The sequence below is a fragment of the Cyanistes caeruleus genome, chromosome 10 (assembly GCF_971803275.1).
Source record: "Cyanistes caeruleus chromosome 10, bCyaCae1.hap1.1, whole genome shotgun sequence".
NCBI lineage: Eukaryota > Metazoa > Chordata > Aves > Passeriformes > Paridae > Cyanistes > Cyanistes caeruleus.
In genome coordinates this window covers 23,424,737-23,447,985 of record NC_141710.1, presented here as the reverse complement: position 1 = coordinate 23,447,985, position 23,249 = coordinate 23,424,737, and the positions used below count along the sequence as shown (strand labels likewise).

Genomic DNA, 23,249 nt, shown 5'->3' with positions numbered 1-23,249 from the left:
TTTTATCCCAAGATTTCCCAACAAATCCCCCTTTCCCCAACAATGTAATCACTTCAAAAATTCAAATTTTGGGAAAAAAAAGGCATCTCACAAAGCAGCTTCAGGTTTGTTCCTGGAGAGCTCCAGTGGTGCCACCCTGTGGAGGCTGGAAAATTTCACATTCCCACATTTTGGTGAAGTAACAGCGACAGGGGAAGAGAATTTCCCTGTTAAAAATCCACCCCAAAAGGGAAAAAGCCGGGCCAGCAGCAGCCCAAGGGAATTTTCTGGAGTTATGTTATCCAAGAAGTGCCCAAAAGGGCATTTTCTGGCATTAAATATTTAATTTTGGTGGTGTTTTTGTTTGTAGAAAACCAGAAGTTGCCACAAACACCTGTTCCCTATGGAAAACCCCTCACAAAGGGTGAAAATTGTATTTTACTGGTTAGAATTTTCCTTGGAACGTTGCAACTTCCAGAAAAAGGATTTCATTTCCCTCCTCCGTGGATTCCATGAAAACAGCCCTGATTTATTTAGTGAATACACAGAGTTAATTCAGTAAAACTGAAGTAAAATTGTTATTTTTAAACATTTTTAGCAAAATAACTCCAGCCTGCAACACACAAAACACTTAACAGGTAAAACAACCTCAAAAAAAGCCTTTAAAAAGCGATTTTAAAAGTGAAAATTAAAATCTTTAAAATCTAAAATCATTTTTAAAATTTAAAATCACATTTTCAAAGTGACTTTCTTCAAATCATCTCTGTGTTTTAGGATGAAAAACGTGAATATTTAATAAAGAAACAGGCAGAGCAGCAGAATTGCAAGTTTTATTGTTTATTTCCCCAAGACAGCCTAGCCTGCACTCTACTTGGATAAATTCACAAGCTAGTTTTCCGCTGCTTCTAGTTTTAAACTTTAAACTCATGTTTCTGATGACAAGGAATGCTGCAAAAATACTCTAGTCCAACAAAGAGTTATGATCACAAAATAATCTTTATCCATTCTACAGTGTTTCAGAATTACCAGCTGATTTGAAAACACAAGGTAGATATAGATGCTAATGGTGGCTAACCTGGGATGTTTTATTATAGCAAACTGTTGTTCATGCAACACTTGTGCTCAAAGGGGAAGGCACAGCATTTCCTACTATGAGCCACCTTATCAAGAGTTCACTTTGTACAAATTTGTAACATCACCTTGAATTTAGTGTGCACCACCTCAAAACTGAGGCATTCCTCCAATTATAAAAACACTTGCATCCTTTTTGTGCAAGTTTTAAAAATACAAAGGTTTTTTTTTTTATTTTTTTTTTTCTCTCTAAAGTGGCTCAAAATAGATTGTTCATGGCTGCCTACATCTAAGATAAAAAGAGTCTAAAACAATTGGATTAGGCATATTAAAGGTGTTCAAACCATGACTTGATTTGTACATCTATTCACACCTCTTTTTTTCGCTCTTTATTCAGCAGTACATATGCACCAAATTTCATTTTTAGACGTTTCCATATCATTTTCATAGAAAACAAAGTTTGAAAACAAGTAACATTGAAACACAGCACGGTATCCTACCACAACAGAAACATTTTGGTTACAGGACTCAACAAAATCTAAAAATGAACTATGCTGGAGATTACCACATGCAAAGGTCTTCATGTTATCTTTGAAAATGAAAAGGATGAGGTTTTATTACCACATTTTACTGCTTTCTACTATTATGGCAACTTGTGTACTGCAACACAGTCTAGTTTGAAGGGAAATGGATGATTTTTTTGTTTGTTTGTTTGTTTTGTTTTTCCATGCAAAAATCTACAAATTAGTTTTGATGATATGGAAAAGCTTTTCATAACATCAAACATTCATCTGGTGCAAATGCACAGGGAAGCCTTCCTGAAATTCTGACTTTACAAACAACTAAGAAGCTGTAACAGGAAAAAAAAAAAAAAAAAAGAAAATTCAAAAGAATGGAAAGAAAAAGGAAGAGGGGGGGGGGAAAAAAAGGAAATGAAAAAAAGGAAAAAAAAGAAAAGGAAACAAAAAAAAGGAAACAAAAGAAAACAAAAAAAAAGGAAACAAAAAAAAAGGAAAAGAAGAGAAACACACAGGCTGCAGGAGTAAACCAGAGTCTGCTGCTAAACCGGTCTCGGTGTGTCCAGTGTAAGTCAACACTTCTGAAGTCATTGGATGATTTTAGGTTTCTCAGCCCCTGGAGGCGACTCAAGCTCGCACGCGTTCACAGACACTTCACAAGCACTCTCTGCCCTCGGGCCGGGCCCGTGGCTGCAGACACTCACTCACACGGGGCTGCAGAGCAAGGCCTGGGCTCCTCTCGCTGCTGTGCCGTGGGCGTCCTGCTCGCTGATGCGGACGAGGCTGATGATGAGAGTTCTGCGTTCCCCCCGCTGCTCCGGGAGGTCGGTGTTCCTTCTCAGGCACTGAAGATCTGTGACCTGTAGCCCTTTTTTTTTTTTTCTTTGAACAATCTAAAGAAGCATTCAGTGTGAAGTTTGTCGTTACATTTTGCCACTCATTCTCACTCGCACCCACTCGCCATCTTGACTTCATTTGGGCTTTTCTGTAATTCCAAATGAAATCTTCACATTTACTTCCCCGATTTAATGCAGCAGCGGATCCCATGAGCCAAGATTGATGGATCAAACCTTTTTTTTTTTTTTTTATTCGGTGCTGCATTGTACCTAAACTTCCAAAATACCACTCTAAAACTGGAACCCTTCTGCTGGTACATTGGCAGATGAATTGAAACCGAATGTTCCGCCTTGGATCGCTTCCGGAACAAGGCTTGGATCTTCATCAATCTGGAACGCAACGGGAACACGGTGAGCGGGGACACCACAGATCCTCCCTCCACAGGAGCTGGACAATCTCAAAAATCCCACAGCAGCTCTCTCTCCACCTCCAAGGCTCCTGCTCACTCTGGGAACATCCGTGGGGCAGGGGGAGCCCTGTCCCTTCACCTCACCCCCAACACCCAATGCAGCCCTGCCACCCCTCCCCTCATTTAGCTAAGAGAGCGCTAAAATGAAGTCATTCAAACCCAAATGTTTTGGCTCATGTTTACACAATCTTCTCTCCTGGCAGCCTCAGAAACTGCCTCAGTTCTTAGGAGAACACCAGCACCCCTAAACCCAAACTGAAAATTCCGAGTCCAGCTGTAAATGCCAAAGTTGAGTTACTAAACAACACTTGGATCTTATTGTTCACATCAAAGTGAAACTCCAGCACAAAACGATCTTCCAAGTGAAAACAGGCCACGAATGCAGCTGGACTCGAGCATTTCTGGCACTCTTCAATGCAGCAGAAACCCTCCCTGCATGGCACAGACTGCCAGGGCTGCACTTTCCCTCTCTGCAATCAACCCCTGGCTTGGAAGTGCACACAAATCAACCCTGCCTCTGATTTCTGTTCCATGTTTGAAATGGGAACAACCTTCCTGATCAGCACATTCCACCTCTGGAATTATTCAGATATTCCAACTACTTCCTTAAGCAGCAGCCTCAGCCCCAGAGTCAGCAGGGAGCTTATCAAATGGGAAATGTCAAGCTGAGAGTTAAGTGAACTATTCCCAGCCTGGGATTTTAATCCCTAGAGATGAGGTTTAAATTAGACATCAGATCTTCTTTAGATGCTTCCTCATGAGCAATGGCAGGAGATGCAGTCGGTTCAAACCAGGGCTCCTTCTTCCCTGAGCCCAGCAAGTGTCCCAGAGCAGCCCTGGGGCTGCTGCTTTTGTCCTGGAGTAAATTTACACCTGAAAACAAGGAGCACCCTGCAGGGAACTGCACACTCACATCATCTGAAGAGAAGAACTGATCAATGATCTCATAAGCCAGTTTGTAGATGTCTTCATTTTCATGGTTTTGTAGCTGTTCAATTTTCTCCAGGCCTGCGATCAACACACAAGAGATCTCAGAACACCAAATCCAGGCCAAACAACTTCCAACAAAGAGATTAAAAATACATCTGGGAGTAGAATTATGAATAATCTGGTTATGAATAAGATGCTGTTAAACCCACCTGGCATATTTATATATCTTTTATACACAGAAATCTTTTTGAAGCTCTAACAGGAAGAGTTTTGGCACAAACACCTCTTTTCTCCTCCCAGCCATCATTTATGACTTGATCTTTCTGCCCTCCCTCAAGATTTGATATTTTAGAAGTTATTCTACTCCATGCTAACAAATCCCACAGTTTTTCACCTCTGCCCAAATTTAATATCACTGTTCTCTCATCCCTGAAAAGTTTCAGTCAATTTATATCACAGCCAACATGGAGAAAATCTCAAAGCCATGAGGAAATTAAAGTTATTACATGTTTACAACCACTGTATGTAGAATTATTTTTCCAAGTTCACCTGGACATGACTCATGCATGATTAAGTAAAGCACATCACCCCCACATTGACTAATTTGATTTCTGTTAATTAGACTAATTTGTCTAATATGCAGACTGCTAAAAATTAGCACCTGATGAACTTTACTGCCATTATCCTCCACATTTCATTTGATCATGAACTTAGGAAAAGCTGTGGATATTCACCTGATAGGCACCAGAAGGGCTCTTTGAAACAGGTTTACTTAAAATATCTGTGCCAACAATAAACCCAACACAAGCAGGATGCCAAAGCAGCAATCCCTGGAAAAGTTATTAAAATCTTGCTCTTCCTACCTCCACACTCTTCTATAAGATTGGCTATGGTTTCTGCTTCCTCTTCAGCCATTTTTAATATATTACTTAGTCCATCCAGAACCACTTGCACAACTTGTGCATCTTTTACTGTCAGCAAATTGCAAAAGGGAGGAATTACATTTTGTTGAATTAAGTAAGCCACCTGAAGGGGGAAAGCCAAGAGTTAGAGCAGGAATGAGGCAGCAGCACAAGCAAACACATCCCAGCAAGTCCAAATCCTCCAAGTCACCCACCCAGCTCAGGCCATTCTGCAGTGGCCACTTCAGGAATCTCTTTTTGGAACCTTCAGAGGTAGCGTTTGGGTATTAAACTATGAATAGATTCGGGATTTACAACACCCAAGCAGTAAATCCTGTGAATTTTTCAGTGTCAGATAAGGAGTGTCAGCTTCATCTCTGAAGAAGCACCACCCCAACCCTGCCACAAATCCCAAACTCTGGGTTTACAAGAGGATTGTGTTCTTCTACTCATTGGTCACTGTCCTTTCAATTATCACATCCTCATGGTTGGGGAAAAAAAGGGTAAAAAGAAATGTGGAATGTTTGAGAATCCCATCAGAGCCTGACTGAAGTCAAACCAAAGCCTTGGGGATGCTCCTGATCTCAAGTCACTCCAGAAACAAGGGAAGGGCATTCCCAAATCCCACTGAAGGAACAGAGACATCCATAACCCCAGCACTTCCCAATACAGGAAATGGAAGTTTTCTCAAAGCTGGACTCACCTGGTCTTTTCTCCCACTGATTGTTAAGTTGCTTATTGCCCAAGCAGCTTCTTTCTGAGTCCCAAAATCCCCCTGAAAGAGACAGGAAGAGTCATTCCAGTGTTTAGGTCAGGCAGGATTCCCACAAAAGCTGCGTTTGTTACAGTCCCCTCTGCATGGTGCCACTGTAGCAGTTTGCTGTGAGAGTAACAAATAAATCCTGTCCTGTTTGAGTGTGTTCATCCCTTCCCTACAACCACGGTCTGCAACTGATCTTCCAGCTCATCCTCATGGAGAGCTGTGAGCCAGCACTGCTGCACACACTGCAGCTGCTCCAGCACCCCAGGGCTGCCATTACATGGAAAAGCCTCCAGTCTTTTCTCACAGATCAATAAATTGGCAATTAACAGAGCTGGCTGTGACCAGCTCTGTGTTGTCTTTTCCCTTAAATAATTCCCCATGTGCTTTTAGCTGTTCCTTCTTTCTGCCACAACAGATCCTTGGGAGCACAAAGTTGTTTGGGAAGTCACTTTTTAAAAGACACCAACACCCAACAGATGGAAAGGAACACAGGATTTGAAGCCCCAACACCAATCCTTGGGATCTGACCTTATCTAGAAGATGGATTATCATTGGAACAAGGTTTGCATCTATTACTGCCTGAACTTGCTGCTGGTTTCCTGCAGTGATGTTAGATAGGAACCACACTGCTTCCTGCAAAAGGAGAGATCAGCAGTTAATTCACAGAAGGATTCCAAACCATTTATGTCCACTCTTATTTGAACATTTGCAACTGCCCAACCTTAAACACAACCAAGCATTCAATCAGCTCGACTGTGCAGAGCTGAACTCTTGCTAAGACAAACCACAATCTCACCTTAGGTGACTCCACAAGACTCCTCAGTCTCTCACTGTTACCAGCTTCAACCAAATACTTCAAATTGAAAGGAAAAATTATGTGGAGACAGAAAATGCCAGATGAGCACTTCTGATTGCTTCCAGCAGTGCCAACAAGCAGGTCTGAGCTGATGGCCAAAATGCCTGACAAATCCTGTACTCCAGACACCACAGTGCAGGAGACAGTTATTCATCCCCTTCCTAATGGCTCTTCTCAGCTTCAGGAAAATGCAGCACTATTAATGAACACTTGATTTCTAACAATTCTCTGAAGTTGATGACTCTTTATGCTCATTCTGCCCACAAGGCCAGGAGTCTCCTCCCAGGCAAAGCAAGAACAGATCTCTTCCCCGGCAGCCCCTCCCTGAATGAGATTCAGAGCCCTCAGCTCCCTTTTAGAGTAAGAATCTAAACTTTAATCAATAAGTAACAGTTTTAAATACAATTTTAAGAATATTCAGTGTATCAACCTTTAAAAATCCTACAGCTGATAGATTTTTCCCTTCCTAGAAATTCCCCACCATTCAATTCCCTTCTCAACCTCCCCGAAAGAGAACTTTTTAGCTGAGATTTCTCCCAGCTAAAATAAGCTCCAGCAGTGTTCATCCTCCACTCACTGACTCTCTGAGATCAGATCACAGGATCACAGGTGACCCTGGGAGAGATTTGGGCTGCCTGGGGCTCTCCTGGTGGGCTTTTTTTTTTTTTTTGGGGCTTTAATCACCGGCAGTGTTGCAGAGGGGCCCCGGAGGTGCCCAACACGCCTCAGATGCACTCCTGGCTCAGCACTGCCATCAGTGCCCCCACGAGAGCCCCTCACACCCCACACACAACCCCCAGCCTGCCTCCCCTCCCCTTCTCACACACACTCCATCCAAACACACCCAATCAGCTCCGTGTCATCACTTCCAAGAGAGTCAGTTTAATTAAGGTGACATTTCACGTATTGACAACTCCAACTTTTAAGTCAACAGCCAGATTTAGAAGAGAAAGCTTTGATTTCCTACAAATATTGACATTCCTGTCAAGCACAAGTCTGCAGCTCCTAAGAGACTTCCCTATGGATATTAATTTCCAGAAAAAAAAATAGAAAAAAATCAGTATTTGCTGAAATTTGCCACAAACTGGTGGAAGGAGTCAATTATTCACATCTTTATGATGCTACACAACGTGGAACCCAAGCTCAGCCAAATATAAAAGTCACCAATCAGGTAAAATCCCTGGTGCAGCTCACCTTATTAATTTTTTCTTTGGGATGTGTCAGAAGTGCTGGGAAATGTGAGAGAGCTTCGCAGTTGAGAACCACCTGTGTCTGCTCATCGGTGCCAGTGACGATGTTCCCCACGGCTCTCAGTGCAGCCGTCTGAAAACAAAACATTTCCTTTCAAAACAATGGGTTTTTTTCAGCAAAGATGAGCACAGAGAAGGTTTTATGCAAAGGTTTTATGCAAATGCTGCAGCATAAAGGAAAAAAATGTTTGTTAAATTTCAATGTGAGCTATGAAAAGAAAGCTTTGTCTGCAGTAGCACATTTTGGGGGTCACATGTTCCAAAATGTGATCCAAACTCACCTGGACTTTGACTTCCTGGTGGCTGAGGAGAGGAACCAAGTGAGGGACAATTCCAGAGTCTATCACCATCTGGATCTGCTCGTTGCCAGCATCCGTGAGATAGGAGAGGGCCCAGACTGTATCTACCAATATCTGACAGGAAAACACAACAGCTCTGGCAATAGCACAGAAATGGCTCCCAAAAAATGAACATTTATAGATAAATTTATAATTAATTGGAATTAATATGTGTGTGCAGAAAATGTGAGCATTTCAACTGACAGCTTGCAAAAATATTGAGTGAGTGTTGTTTCAGCTGACAGCTCTTGACTGGCTCACCAATACAGGCATTTCCAAAACTCAAATAAACTTAATTTCACCTCCTTGGAGACAAGAAATTAAATCTCATAATTGCTATATGAATAGTAAAGTTAATATAGCCATATTTTTTGCAGAGCATTGTTGCCATTAACTCACCTACAATTGCTTTAGGAAGCAAAGAATTAATCTTAAATTCTGATTTACAGTCAGACAAAAAGATGACTTATTCCATAATTTCAATAAAGTTCTGCTCATTTACTTCCCTTTTAAGTAACAATTTCATATTTAACACCTCAGAAGTTACATGTACCCCTGTCATTTGACAAGTGCACCAGACTCTGATTTTCCTTTCATTCACACTGATTTTCATTACAAATTTAAGTGCTGGGCAAAAAAAATCCTCTATTTCTCTGTGAATGAATGCTCACAGAAATAAAAATAAAATGCAGTTTCAGTTGTAAGTGCAGGGAAAGTACATGCAAATAAACAATTGCAAAGACAGAAATACCAGGGGGGAAAAAAAATCACTATTTAAAAATAACATCAAATTTAAAAATAAATAGTTAATAGATATCAAAAGTAGTTTATCCTAATCAAGGGGAACATCACAGATTCTAATTTTATTTTCTATTTCAGCTAAAAAACTACAGCAGAAGCTGCAAGTGGCTTTAGGAGGGGTCACTCACATTTACATCCGTGTGGTGAATTAAAACACAGAGCGCCGGCAGGATCTGTGGGGGGAAAGGAACACCTGAGGGTTATTTCTGAAGCAGATATTTCTAAAGTTCTTTCTTTCCAAACCCCCAGCTGGAATTGAGCCCCACTCCAGAGCAATCCCATCACCTCCTGGATGGTTTCCATCGGTGGAGGGGGGTCTTTGTGGCGGCACAGGTTGACCATGACCCAGGTGACGTTCCTGAGGAAGGTGATGGGGATGGAGGGGCTGATGAAGGACAGCAGTGGCTTCACTACTCCAAGACTAATGACATAATCTCTACACTGGGGTCCATCACCTGTGGGAGACAATCAGTGGTGCTTTAACAGGAAACAGCAAAGCATTTCCAGATTTCAACAAAACACACCCCAGCATTTCCAGATTTCAACAGGAACCAGCCCAGCATTTCCAGATTTCAACAAGAAACACCCCAGCATTTCCAGATTTCAACAGGAACCAGCCCAGCATTTCCAGATTTCAACAAAAACCAGCCCAGCATTTCCAGATTTCAAAAGGAACCAGCCCAGCATTTCTAGATTGATGGTGGTGGCAGACACCACCAGACCACCAAGAGCAGTGAGAGCCCAACATATTCCTGAGGATTCCTTGAGCTTTCAGTTTCCAAACAATAACCCAGCATCCCCAGAGCTTGGTGGTGGCAGGAGGAACACCCACCTATGATATTTCCTAAAGCCCACACTGCTTGCTCACAAACATTTTGATGAGGTGAATGCAGCAGTCTCAGGAAAAGCGGCACAGCATCTGAAAGGCACAGAAAGAACCCAGGGAAATGGTTAAAAAATGCATCTCAAAAGAGCAAATAATTCACAGAATTAACTCTCACATGAGACATTTTTCTCCTGTTAAGAGCTGGTGAAAGCTTCACTAATTTCCCAGGTGATACTAAAATAAAACACTGCAATAATTCTTCCTCTGCTGCATATTCTTACAGAGCCTGCACTCGAGAATATTAAACCCCTGACATTTAATTTGTTTGCAAGTCTCGAGTTTACTGAAGCTTGTCAGGATCCAAATTCAGTTCCATTTATTGAATTTAGAAATTCTCTGCTAAGTTCTGCACCAGACCCAAGTGCAAAGACCAAACTCAGCCATTCAAGTGAAGCAACTCAAGAATAAGCAGGAATGGAGTGGGAATTGAGGAGTGGGAATATAGGAAGAGGGCAGGAAAGGAATCCCCATTTACATAATTGATTCTGTTTGATTTTCCCCCAGCACTGAGGTGTTTCTTACATAACAGCTCAGTCTGTAAGGAACCCATTTACTTCATATATTTCAAGAGGAATTTGAAATTTTCAGTTGGATTTTTTCTTCATGTCAACCACGTGTTTGCTAGAGAAACAACAAATCAGCAGGATTCTTATTTCCTGTTAAATAAAGGTATTTACAGTGTCTGTATGCAAGGACAAAAAACATCTCCAGCAAGCAGATTAATAAATTCTTATGGAAAAATTACAGAAGAGCATCTTTTTAATTTAAATAAATCATAATTTCATATGTCACAGCTATTAAATTGACTAAGAGAGTGCAATACAGACCTACAGAAATCACTGAAACAGTGCTCAATCCATTGATAAATTAGATTTAAAGTGTTCTAGACCAGGGGTGGGATAGATTATTAATGACATTTCCCAAAGAAAATTCAGGTTGCAACTGGGAAAGGAAGAGGACAGAGAAAAAGGTAAAAGTAGTACCAAAGGTACATCCTATAAATGTGAAAACCAAATTTTATCAAAGCTCACAAGCTCTTAACACTGAGTTTGCAAAAGCAGAAGCAACTGATTCTGCAGCCAATGTAAGTTTTGTGAATTTCTTTCCTTATATTTTAGGAAAAACTCATTTCACGCTATCTTTGATGCTTCAAGAAGCTCTGGTGTGTTCACTCAATTAAAAACCCTGCCCACTTAGTTTTGATTTAGCAACAGAAGCTCAGCTTCAGGACATGCTTGGAGTCCAGAACAAAGTTTGCTCTGCCTGGCAGCTGAGATTCCAACGACAATTCCTTCCCACGTTTCAGATGTCTCAAAATACGAAGGACAGGTTTTTTAATTCAACTAGATTTTGAAAGAATTCGGTGTCAGGTGCATTAATACTCTTCCCTCTTCACAACAGGGAGCTTTTCAGAGGGGCTGTTTGGTTTTATTTCAAGTTTTTTGGGGACTTTTAGGGTTGTTTTATTTTTAAGTTTGAAAACTGGAAACCAGCAGATACCAACTCTGCTAAGATATTGTGAGTTTGCAGCTGTTTCACCATTAGGAAACCCCAGTGGGTTTAAACCCTGAGAAAAGGAAGCCAAAAGCAGGTGTGTCAGGTAAACACCTGGCAGCAGCTCCTTCAGGACACCCTGATCCCAACCAAATCCCAGATGTGGATGGAAACAAATCCACCCTGCAGGACTCACTGGATTGAACTACGGCCTGGGTTTGTTCCGAGGTTCCAGAGGCGATGTTTGTCAAAGCCCACGCAGCTTCAAACTGTAAGGAAGGACTGCAGAGACAGACAAACAACAGGAATTATTATTCACATCAGGGGCACTTCAGCTAATAGTAAGAATTGGTGCAGTAATTTGAGTTTTGGCAATACTCACTTGTCATCTCTTTCAAGACAGTGCACTAAGATAGGTAATATTCCTGATTTTATTAGGTCATCGATGGGTGGATTGCGGTCGCTGGACAGCAGCTTCCTGTGCAGGGAAATGGAAAAAAAACCCAAATTACAGACAAATCCTGCCTGGAAGGGAGCAGGGAGCTGTTTAATCCAACTTTCCCTTCAAAAAGGGATCAGTGCTAACACTGGAGCACGTCAGTAAAGGCTTGCTCTGGTTGAGTTTGGGAATCTCCAGTGGAGCCCCCACAACCAAGCTGCTCCTGCTGGGAATTCCTTCCCAAGTGTTTCTCTCCTCCTCCCAAAGACCCACAGGATTTGTTTCCTTCTCTTTAAGTGAAAATAATCCCCCAAAGTGAAATTATGGAGCCACTGGAAAAGCAAAGCCATTACATCCATTGGCCATTTCATTCCATGTTTTCTCCCCTTTGGAAGTTTATCACCAGTCAGGAAAATAAAATCAGAGTTATTCAGTTCCAGCTTTTCCCTTCTCCACCCAGCAAAGGAGACACTCAACTCTTTCTGCACTTAAAGCCAAAGATTTTACACTGCTTTAAAGAGTGGATTTTACTCTGTGAGAAGCATCAAGTCTGCACCAAATACATCCAGGTATTTACATCTAAAGAAAATCCACACTGCTTAAAAGGTCTGTGTATTCTGATTTCTTTACAGTTCTATTTTCTTCTTAAAAATCAATTAATACAATTTCAGTTAAGCTAGACAACATTTTCTGACCTTAAGAGCAGATAAAATCAGAATAAAATCAGGATATTTGAGCAAAGTGTGTTCTTACCTTGCTGCCTGCACAGCACTTAACTGAATACCCTGGTTGTCACTTGAAGCATTCTAAAATAAGAAAAATTAGATTTTTCACATATCTGTCATCATGCCATGAAGAATAGTCAAACAATTTAATTGTTTTTACCTGTACTATTGCCTCCAAAGAAGTGTTTTGCTAGAAAACAGAGACAAAAAGCAGTCAGAAATTCCAAATGTCTTTTAAGTATGCAAAAAGAAGAAATTATTGTGAGTTAATTCTTACCACTCTGAAGTCCCCATCTATATCAGAATCTTCACAGATATCTTCATGGGGGACATTCCTTCTCTTTAGGAGATGCTCATCTCTTTTGTTCTTAAAGAGAAAAACGATGGGATGCCTTTAAAACTTGGATTTAGAGGAGGGTGGGGGTGTTAAGAAGGGAAGGGAAGTTTCTGCTTCAAACAATCCTAAAAGACACCATCACTGACATTTAAATTTCCCAAAAGAAGTTGGAAAGGACTGCACAGAGAAGCCCATTTTGGGAATTCTTCCTAAAAAATCCTGCATCCAACTGGCGCTGGAAGTTTGATGTGCACATATCCATCAAAATTCCAGTTTATTTCTCAGCATTTCTAACAGGACACAGCAATTCCCAGAAGTTTCCTGTTCAGCTCAGAAGAATTCTAGTTGTGATTCCTTTTTTCCAACAATTCCACTTTTACCTTCACACTCTTCCTCACTTGCAAGGGCAGTAACTTTCTGCCTGCAGATGAGCAGGAACAGCCGATTTTCAAAGGAAAATCCAAGATGTATAAAAATCTTTAAAAACCTCTGGAAGTGTAAAAATGATTCCCTTAATTAGGTCACAAATGAACTCCAGGTTTTCAGGACAAAAGTTTTGGAATTTCCCTAACTTCAGAACTTTTGTGTCTTTAACAAAAACTCTTACCATTGGTAAGAATCATAATATAAAATAGAATAATAATAATATAAAATGGAAGAATAATAATTCTCACCTTTCTCAACTCCACAACAACTTCATTTCTTTGTCTTCTCATAGTCTGGAAAGAATAAAGATCAAAAAACCCCCATCATAATCTGAATTTAGAACAATTTAAAAAGTTCTTGTACAACTATTTCAGTTCATGCACTTTAAATAACTTTTACACACATGGTTTAATTTTCATTATAAAAGCAGAGATCCTACAGGAAATGGAAATAACTACAATACTTCTGGTATTATACAGTAAAATGCTCTCCTAAATCTTCATGTTGAGGAAAAAAGGAATTAGGAATAAAACCATGTCTTTCAAAGGAAAAAATGGAAAGGAGTTGTGCATAAAACAGCACCAAAAGCATTAAAAAGACCATGGAAATTTATAAATAAGCTCAAATTAAGAGACCCTGCAAGCAAAGCTGAGTTCCAGAACTATTATTTATAAATTAAAACCTTTGACATTCTAAGATTGATTTTTTTTTTGTCATTTTCTCTACAGCTGCCATGGACAGTATTCAGGAAAAAAATCAATGGGAAATATACATAAATTGGTTTACTGCTGCTTGTGCTACTGCAGAGAAAACAGAGAAATAAATCAGTCTGGAGTGATTTTGTTCTACACTTTGAACTCTACAGCAGTGAATGAGAACAGCAAAATTCCAAATAATTCCATTTTTATTGTGAGAAGCCCAGGGAAAGCTGGAAGTCCCTGAGCACAGGACAGAAGGAAAAGGAACCTCCTGAAGAGCAAGAAGATCTGAAGATAAGCATTAAAACCTCACTTTCAAAGTATCATTATTTTTATCAAAAAGAACATGCAGCCCATCAGATCAAATTTCAGCTGAGCACGACACCGCAGCTCCACAAAAAAATGTGGAAGATAGGAAAAACATGGAAAAGAAGGGTGGTTTCCTGCTGCTCTGGAGGCAGAACTTTGCCTGGTCTGAGGGGAAATCCAACCTTTCCTCAGGGACAGCTTCCTGCTCTGGAAAAGGCAAAGTTCCCAGGAGCAGCTCCAATTCCTCACAGGGCTCCACATTCCCTGGAATGCCCGAGCCCCCAGGCAGCTCTGCAGAGCAGAGTGAAGGCAGGAATCTCTCCGTGGATATTTCTCCAGCAGCTGATTCACCGCTGGAGCCCACCCAGAACTTCCAGGCTGGGAAAGATGCTGCAGCTTTACACCTGACTCTGGTACTCCAGGCTCCTGCTCTCAAATGCTCGCTGGAGTTTCTCCAAACTCTTCTGATCTGGCACATCCAAGATGAAATCAATGTGAGGGAAGGCTCTCATAATCCGATTGCAGAACTGTACCACGCCCCTGATGATCTCACAGGGCTTTTAACACCTTCCCAAAGTACAAGCCAACAAAATCAGCATTCCCACCCAAAAGCTGCCCTGGGAGTTCGATGGCTCTTCCCAAACCCCAGGGATGACATTGCTGCTCACAGCAAAGCTGCTGCTGACATTGGGAGAAGTAAGTGGGATCAAAACAAATATTACAACAACAACAACAAAAAAGCCTCAATGTGTCATTTAGAAGATTCTTTACTTGAAAAATCCTATCTGCAGGTGATCAGACTTTAAAAGATCCTCTGCTGGGACAAGAAGAATGTTCTCCCTCCTGCCACAAGCTGACAGGCCCTTGCCTGAATTCCTGCCTTGGAATCACAAAAGCCTTCACATGAAAGACAAGCCACCGGTGAAGTCACACTCAAGCACAACTTCCCAAAACCTGGCTCCACTAAAATCACCCTGTGTACACAGAGTTTGTTGACAGAATAGCTACAGGTCAACCTGGCACTGCTCATCCTCTGAGGAAAAGCACAACAAATGAGAACTGAAGTCAGCTCTGCCATGGGATTTCCCGATGGAACAGTTTGGAGAAAGTAAAATGCTGAGCAGAGCCAAGATCAACTCGTGCTGCATTTTGGAGAACAGCTCGAAGGGCAGAGATGAGGGATGGTGGTGCCTTGGCACGTGGGGAGTTATCCCTTCTGTTCTGGGGGAGATCTGAGCTATGTGCATCAGCTGCAGCTCACACCAACACAGGAAACCACTCTCACCAGCAAGGCTTTAAAGCAGAGTTCAGAATGGCCCTGGGAAGGGCTCCAGTTGAAAAACATGCACCACTCTGGCAGGAATTCACGTGGCTCTTTCAGTCACTGGATCCTGTTTGTCATTTGCTACATCAAAAATCAAATGATCCGATCTATTTCTGTCAGCCTATGATGGCCACCCCTCCATCCTCCTTTTTTCAATTATATTTAGCTTCAGATTTATCATAAGGGCTATTTCTGACCATTAGTCATGACTGAGCCCTTCAGCTTATCATTAAAATCTCGTGTTAGTGATGCCTGCAGGATCCTGAGACATTCTGGGGGTTTTCACAGCAACACCAGGAACATTCCAAGCAGTTGGGATCCACCAGCCCATCCTAAATACACCAGGGATGGGATCCTGCCCCCTGTTCCTTCCCTGCAGGGATCAGGAACTCAGCCTGCAGTCACTCCTGGGTGGGGTGGCGTTTTTTTTTTTGCTGTTATAAAATACTCCCCTCCATTTATACCCCTCCTACAGGAAGGTCTGACAGCACAGGAGTAACTGTAGAACCTTGGCTGCTCCTCTCATCCCAGGGAATGGTTTCCAAAGGCACATTGTTTCTGCCGGGGAACTGCAAAGTCAACAGTTACTGTAAATAAAAAATGAGTTGGTTGTGCCATCCTTCCTTCCTTCCTTCCTTCCCAGGAAGTTGCTACCAGCACCGGTGTGGTCTGGGATTCCAAACAAAAACAAAAAACACCCCACAGGGAATAGATATATGAAACCAGACCATTTTTCCTCAGTTGTATCCAGTGATCCAGGCCCTGCTACATCCATTATTCCCCTCCTATACAAATCCCATCTCAACTCCAAACGGGAGCAATAAAATCTGCTCTCAAGATCACTGATAAAAATGCTTTGGGATCATAAAGCCAAGCCAAGATACCCCCAGAAATCACATCTCAGCAACTCTTTCCCCTTCAGAATGAAAATGGGAGTCTGAGTTCCAGATAAAAAAATAAAAATCAATATGACATTACAAGTTCTACCAGCCCCATTTTTCCTGGAGAAGCTGTGCATGGCAGAGAAAATGCCTTAAACAAATATCTCAGTATCATTTGAGAGTGACAAGATGGATGAGCTTCACCACAGAACTCCAAGTCAGCTTAAAGGAACCTATTTTTATCTCACTGAGTGAAATTCCTGCTCTCCTTCAGTTCTTCCATATTTAATCCCAAGCAGACTATTTTGTGTGGGATACAAAAAGGGTTGAAAAGCTCCAAAGTACCTGCAATATTCAATATATCTCACACCAGCACCTTTTTTCCCTCCCTTGGAGCTTCCTTGGTGTTGTAAAATTTTAAAGTCCAGTGAATGATGCTGGCAACTCTTAAAATCCTGACATTACTGATCTTCAAGCATCTTGATGCAATGGCTGCTCCAAAATTAGTTTTGAAGTGCTCTGCATCACGGAATTATCAGCATTTCCCTTCATGCATCTCTCAATTGCAGAGCAGAAATCTCTATTTAACACCTCTCCTGTGCTAGCACTGCTCAAGCAATCCTTAATCTCCTGCCCAGCAACACAGGTGAGGAAGGGGAAAAAAGATTCAGCAGATTCTTCCAGGACTTCCAGAGAACTAAAATGCAGGAAATATTTTTTATTTCATTTAAAAAAAAAACCCTAAATGTCATTCATTGCAATACTGCAGCAGGCAACAATCACCAAGAGAAAATGAAATGTTGAATCACCAGGTGAAAGAAAATGAAGCAAATAAAACACCCCAAAATTCTGCAAACCTTCCCAAATCAAGATCCCTAAATTCATGACTAAAAAGGGCATTATTTAAACTCAAATTATTCATAAAACTCTAGCACAGACACAATGAACAATTTGCACTTATCTGACCTTTGTACAGTAAAGATCTGATATTTAACTCTGAGATCTGTGGTACTACCATTAAAAAGAGAGGTTTGATGGGTGTCAGCACAGCCATGCCCACAATAACCAGTAAAAAACAGCTCAACCTTTCTCATCCAAGGAGGAAAAAAAAGCCCAAGTAAAACCTGTTCCTCACTGAAGACACAAGATGAAAAAAGTCACCTTACCCTGCTCCCTAATGGATAAGTATTTGCATAATTTAATAGCAGAGTCCAGATAAGCCCTTCTTCAAGACAGACTTTAGGGTTGGAGGTTAAAGAGAAAAACTCTGGCCACTTCTGCAGTTTTTCAGGCTCCTCTTTGTGTTGAACCAATTCCAGTTTTCCCCCCACAGCTCTAAAATCTTGAAGACCCTAAAAAAAATGTTGCAAGCACCGACCAGAAATCTTCAATTTCCCACAGAGATGCTGCCTCAGCTCCAAATTACCACCCTCCCAGCACCAACTCTCCCACTATTAAAAACTTTATTACACCGTGTATTCCTTTGAGCAGGAGCAGAAATCAGGGAAAGGACAAGGAATTATTGGAGATTTCTGGTCCCACTGAATCCCTCTATTCCCAGTGTCACCACAGATTTGTCATCTCCAAACACATGGCAGCAATTATTTACAACGTGCCCGTGCAGGAAATGTTTACCCAAGACTTCAGCATATGAAGGAATTTTGTTAAACACCTTATGTAAAACAGGTGCATGTGTAGGGATTTGTTTTCTTTTTTCCCCTCTTTTTCCCAGGCCAGAATTTGTATTTTCAGAAGTATATTGGGGGAAAAAAAAAAAAAAAAATAAATGAAAGTTCAACTTCAACTTAAGTATTCAAAAAGGTGAATAAATGTTTGGTACTTTGAGGGATGAAATGTAGGAAATTCCCTAATTTATGTCAGAAATGCAAGAACTTCCTGTGAAAATGTAAAACCTGGAAGGCAAGGACAATGTGACAGGAACTGCTGGCACTGTAACTGTCAATGGACTGATCTGAGCACATGGAATTAAGAGAACATTTTTAGGAAGTTGCAATTCACAACATGGCAACCTTTCTTAACCTCTAGAAATCTCTTCATTTGGCATTGACCAAAATTCAGGTGATTTCTTATTTCTCTAAGGGTGAACTGCCATGGAAAATTTGATAACATGACAGTTTTGTAAAAACAACCCAGGGCCAACCAGAATTTCAGCGGAGATAAAAAGGGGGAGGAGTGAAGGAGATAAAGATCAAACGTTGACTTCCTCTGCCAAATAAATACACAACTTTCTGCCCAAACAGCCCTGCAAGTTGGATTTTGGAGGTTCCCAGGAACTTGGCTGAGAGTGGGCAGCAGCAATTCCCTGAGCCTGATGCCCAGGGTGATGTGTAAGCAGTTAATAAGCAGCAAGGACAGCCAGAAGCCTGAGCTATTGTATGAAAAATAGCCCTGCACTGTGGTTATTTTAGGGAGCAGGCGTGTGCTCTAGGATTTGCTGGATAAATGTCACTCTCTAAAATTTAACACGGCCCAGCAGTGGGTTTGGAGTGTGGAAAAAGGTGTTTAAGGGTTGCAGCAAATAATAATAATAATAAAAAAAAAGATTGAAGAGCTTCCCTGCCTCCTGACACACTCACACGTGGTGTTACCTCTGTGTGTCCATCCTGAACCTTCCCTACTTCAGCCCTTTTCCCTCAAAATTCTGCACTGAAACATCTCAATTCCAACCTGTGTCTTCTCATGAATCCCATTTTCCACTGGAATGGCACATTCTGTGTGCACTCCTAAAGATGCCTTCCTAGAATTGTTTATTCAGTGGTCACAAAATTTATATAAAAACAAATTAATATCTAAGGCAAGGCATTACCAACCATCTCAAAACCCTGTTAGCAAACACAGCAATGAATTATTCCCGCTCCCAATATTTTTGCCAAAAGTTTGGACATAACTGAATAATCAACTGTTTTATCAATCTAATTGGACAAGCTAAAATTCCAGGTGTTACAGACTTCAGGGAAACTTGGCTGATGTCTTAATTAATGCAGGGACATAAGGTAATTTTTACTTTTGAAACATTGTAATGTCTTCATATAAAAACCTGGAATATTATGGAAAACACAAAAGACACTTCAAGGCTAGTAAAAAAACAGCTATAAGAATGCCAAAATTCTTGTCCAGAACCTTGTACAGACAATTTTAAGCTCTAACCAGCACTCCTAGCCGAGTGTTTGAAGGTGAAGATTGATACCTAGTTTTAAAATTTGACAATTTCCTAAGGAAACCCCAAGTTAATTATGTATCCTGCTGTATTTAGGAAGCACCTTCGCAGTTCAAGTAATCGAACCACCAAAAAAGTTCAGGGGCTCTGTGCTACAAGCCAGAACTGCTTCTCAACTATTTGAACAGAAAATAGAAATATTAAAAGACAAAAGAGGAAAAAAAAAAAAGAGGGGAAAAAAAGTGATTTTTCAAAAGCCAATCTTGCTATGAAGATCAAAGCGTTATTTATTTAATTCGATATCCTGGAGACACGCAGCAGAACACCCAACTGGGCCCTAATCCTGACTCAGGCTTTTAGGGGCCGCTCGGAGAGATTGTTCCTGCAGGAATTCCGGCCAAGCCTCCCCGAAGCGGGGCCGCCGGGGCAGGCCCGGCCCGAGCCCCGGGGAGGCGCCGCCGCTGCCGGGCCCGAGGGGCCGCGGAGCCCCCGGAGCGGCGCCGGCCGGGCGCGGCCGCTGCCCCTCGCTCGGCGGCCGCAGGCCCGGCCGCGCCCGGCCCACAGCGCGGCCTCGGCGGCTCCTTCCTCCCTCCTTCCCCAGCCTGCCCTCCCTCCCCTCCCGGCCGCGCCGCTCCCGCCTCCCCGCGGCTCAGGGCGGGCGCCTCGGCCGGGCCCCGCCGCGCTCACCTCCAGGTCGCGGCCTTTGTTCTTGAAGTTCTTGAGGCGCTGGTTGTCCAGCTTCTCGTTGTCGGCCATGGCGGGGGCGGCCAGGGAGGAGCGCGGCCCCTCCGCCTCCGCCCGGGCCCGAGCGCGCCGGGGGCCCGGCGGGCCCGCTCTCGGCCTCGGCGAGCCGGGAAGGGCCGGGGCGAGGGAGGCGCCGCCGCGGGGCCGGGTGGCGGGGCCCGGAGCGGGGCCGGGCGCGGTGCGGCGGGCAGCGGCGGGCAGCGGCGGGGCCCGGAGCGGGGCGGTTCGGAGCGGGCCCGGGCCGGTGCCGGCGGCCCGAACGCGCCGGTGCCGCCGAGCGGGGGAAGGGACGGGGCGAGCGAGGCAGGGAGGGGGAAACAGGGGCAGCCTCGCTGTGGGCGCCGCCGCCCATTGGCTGCGCCGCGCGCGCCCCGCGGCCAATGGCGGCGCGGAGGGAGAGGGCGGGAGCCGTGACGCAGCGCGGGAAGGGGCAGGGAAGGAGGGGCCGCCTCAGCGCCGCCGCCATCTTGGCTGTTGGGGCTGAGAGGAGGGGCGGTCGGACGGGCGCTCCCCGCGCCTGCGCTGCTGCTGGCCCGGCCGGGAACGGCGGGGTTAATCCCGTCCGTGCTCCGCTTTGGAAGCGAAAGTTAACATTTTAATCTTTCGCCCCACTACACTTTCCCTTCGCTCCTCTTATGGAGCCGACAGTTAAGAGTTTAATTCTTCCGCTTGTTACACTCCGCATTCACTTCCCGTCATGGAGCCGAAAGTTAACGCTTTAATCACTCTTTCCACTACACTCTACATTCAGTCCCCTCACAGGGCCCAAAGTTGACGGTTTAATCCTTCCCCTCACTAAAGTTTGCATTTGCCGCCATGATGGAGTCAAAAATTAAGTTAAACTGTCCCCTCATTACACTTCACATTTATTTGCATCGTGGAGCTGAAAATTACACTTTAATCTTTCCCCTCACTACACTCTGCCTTTGCTAAAAACAATCCCACTTCCTCCCAGCCTTCCAGAATTTTAGAGGCAAAAAACCCCAAAAAACAAACAAAAAAAAAGCAATCTGCTACAGAAACTTTTAAATTTTTTCATTGAAATAAGATAAACAGTATTGAAAACAATAGATAGATACACTTGCAGAGCAGAGAGGATGGTAATTTTGTTCCTACTTTTGAAATTTTGCCTCGAAAATAATGTATTTGTGCCATAAGCAGAAGAATTCTCCAGGGTGTGTATATCTATACATATATATATATACACATAGATAGATAGATACATAGATAGATATACACATATATACATATATATGATATATGTATATATAATACACTACCCTGATTCTGCATGTAGTCTCTACTCATTTTTAATGATTGGAAATTAACTCTGTAAAGGCTTCCATGTTGATAGAGCTCATTATAATTTTATTTGTTGAGAAAAGTCAAAGTTACGGCAGGAGATTCAGCTTCCCAAGAGTGAAAATGAAGTCTCCGAGTCCCTCAGAGACTGAGGAGTATCAGGAAAGAGAAGTTGTTTCAGCTTTTTGGGAAAACACGATGATTTTTCAGACTATGAGGAACTATGTGTGTTTTATCTCTGAACACTTCCCAGAGGATGAGGCTTAGTTCTCAAAAAAAAACCCGAAAAGTGACAGGAGCTGAGTCACCACAGCCCCATCTGTTGCATAAACGTGGCAGTGATGTCACGGCAATATGAGGAAGGTAAATTAGTTGGGGCTAATTAGTGCTGGTGGTGTTCCATATAGGCATGACTTGTCTAATGTATGTAAAGCATTTTGTCCAAACGTGATGTAGGAACAGCAGCCCTTTCACATCCCAGTCTGGATGGACAAAAAATGACATTTTCTTGATACAGCTAGTTGCTTTTTTAAAATGTAGCGCAGATTTTTCATGTAGTAATGTTGTAGAAGACTAAATAGAGATAAAATCAAGTAAAGAAATAGCATCATTTACAAAGAGTTGGGATTGTTCAGCCTAGAGAAGAGAAGGCTCTGGGGAGAGCTCAGAGCCCCTTCCAGTGCCCAAAGGGGCTCCAGGAGAGCTGGAGAGGGACTTTGGACAAGGGATGGAGGGACAGGACACAGGGAATGGCTTTAACTGAGAGGGCGTAGGTTTAGATTAGATATTAGGCAGAAATTCTATGATGAATAATGAAATTGGACTCTGGTACTATGTGTTCCATTCCTGCCTGGTGTTCAGAACTAGTCAGAATACAATGGGAAAAAATACTGGGTGTGTAAGAGGCAGGCTGGAATCTTATGAAAGGAAAGAAAACTGTTTTATATCATCATTTCCCTTCTCATCACCTCCTTTTCTTGTTTCCCCAGACATGCTCATCCCACCTCTCCCACATCCCTTAGCACCGAGTGGCCGCTCCGTGGGGTCTGGGAAGGATGGAGTTGGAAAGGCAGTACATCCTGTGTAACTCCATATAATAATATCCAAAACATGCTTAATTATGAGGGTAAACAATCCTTCGGTGCTCTTTTGAGCTGGTATCATCCAGAGAATAATTTATATTGTGAGTTCATTGTAGACATCATCAGAGATGAATCAAGTGCGATTTGTGTGACTGTAATCTAACCAAGCTGCTTGGCTCTCAGATGAACAATTACCACGCTATTTTTGTTTGATTTCACCTCAGCTCCACACTGCTAAAACATTCAAAAGACCAATTTTGAAGGATTGACCAGTTCCCATCTGAATCCTTGATCCTATGTTACTGGGCTGCCTTTAAAAAAACCCCAAACAATTGGGTATTTTGAATCTGAAATGAGTTGTAGGCGCCTCTGACATAATAAATTATGCACAAAACAGAAATTCTTGTGTTGTGGTGCTGTTCAGACTTCGTGTGATGCTACAGAGCAAAGCTCTGCTGCTTTGATATTTTTTTGCATATTTTTTAGCTTGGAAAATAATAATGCAAATATGAAGGTGGGAATTAGGCTCTGCTCACCTTCCTATCCTTCAAGGAACAGACAGATTTGTTTTACAAAGAATTTACACTTTGTAAATTTGTAATTTGTGAATTTTGCACCTCATTATGCAATTAGAAAATCTCTAATTCTCAGTTTATGTGAAATACCTCTTTTTGAGCAACAAAATGAATTGATCTGAATGCTTTTACTAA

General features: G+C 42.5%; 1 protein-coding gene and 1 non-coding gene across 3 annotated transcripts; both read right to left on the bottom strand.

Moving 5' to 3' along the window:
• Positions 1 to 800: 800 nt before the first annotated feature.
• On the bottom strand, positions 801 to 20,257 carry KPNA4 (karyopherin subunit alpha 4). 2 transcript variants are annotated; one of them, XM_086843815.1, is made up of 18 exons: positions 20,099 to 20,257; positions 13,270 to 13,314; positions 12,536 to 12,625; positions 12,419 to 12,448; positions 12,287 to 12,339; positions 11,477 to 11,572; positions 11,291 to 11,376; positions 9,547 to 9,633; positions 9,000 to 9,169; positions 8,843 to 8,887; positions 7,857 to 7,988; positions 7,520 to 7,648; positions 6,266 to 6,322; positions 5,998 to 6,102; positions 5,410 to 5,481; positions 4,668 to 4,830; positions 3,788 to 3,882; positions 801 to 2,794 (listed from the first exon to the last, which is right to left on the bottom strand). In XM_086843815.1, the coding sequence occupies exons 1-18, from the start codon at positions 20,165 to 20,167 to the stop codon at positions 2,696 to 2,698; spliced, it is 1,623 nt and encodes a 540-aa protein (XP_086699941.1). In that variant the 5' UTR covers positions 20,168 to 20,257; the 3' UTR covers positions 801 to 2,695. The 2 variants fall into 2 exon arrangements, with proteins under 2 accessions (XP_086699941.1, XP_086699939.1); XM_086843813.1 differs by lacking the exon at positions 6,266 to 6,322.
• LOC111933636 (small Cajal body-specific RNA 7) lies at positions 6,911 to 7,196 on the bottom strand. Its single transcript, XR_002866816.2, has one exon.
• Positions 20,258 to 23,249: the final 2,992 nt, after the last annotated feature.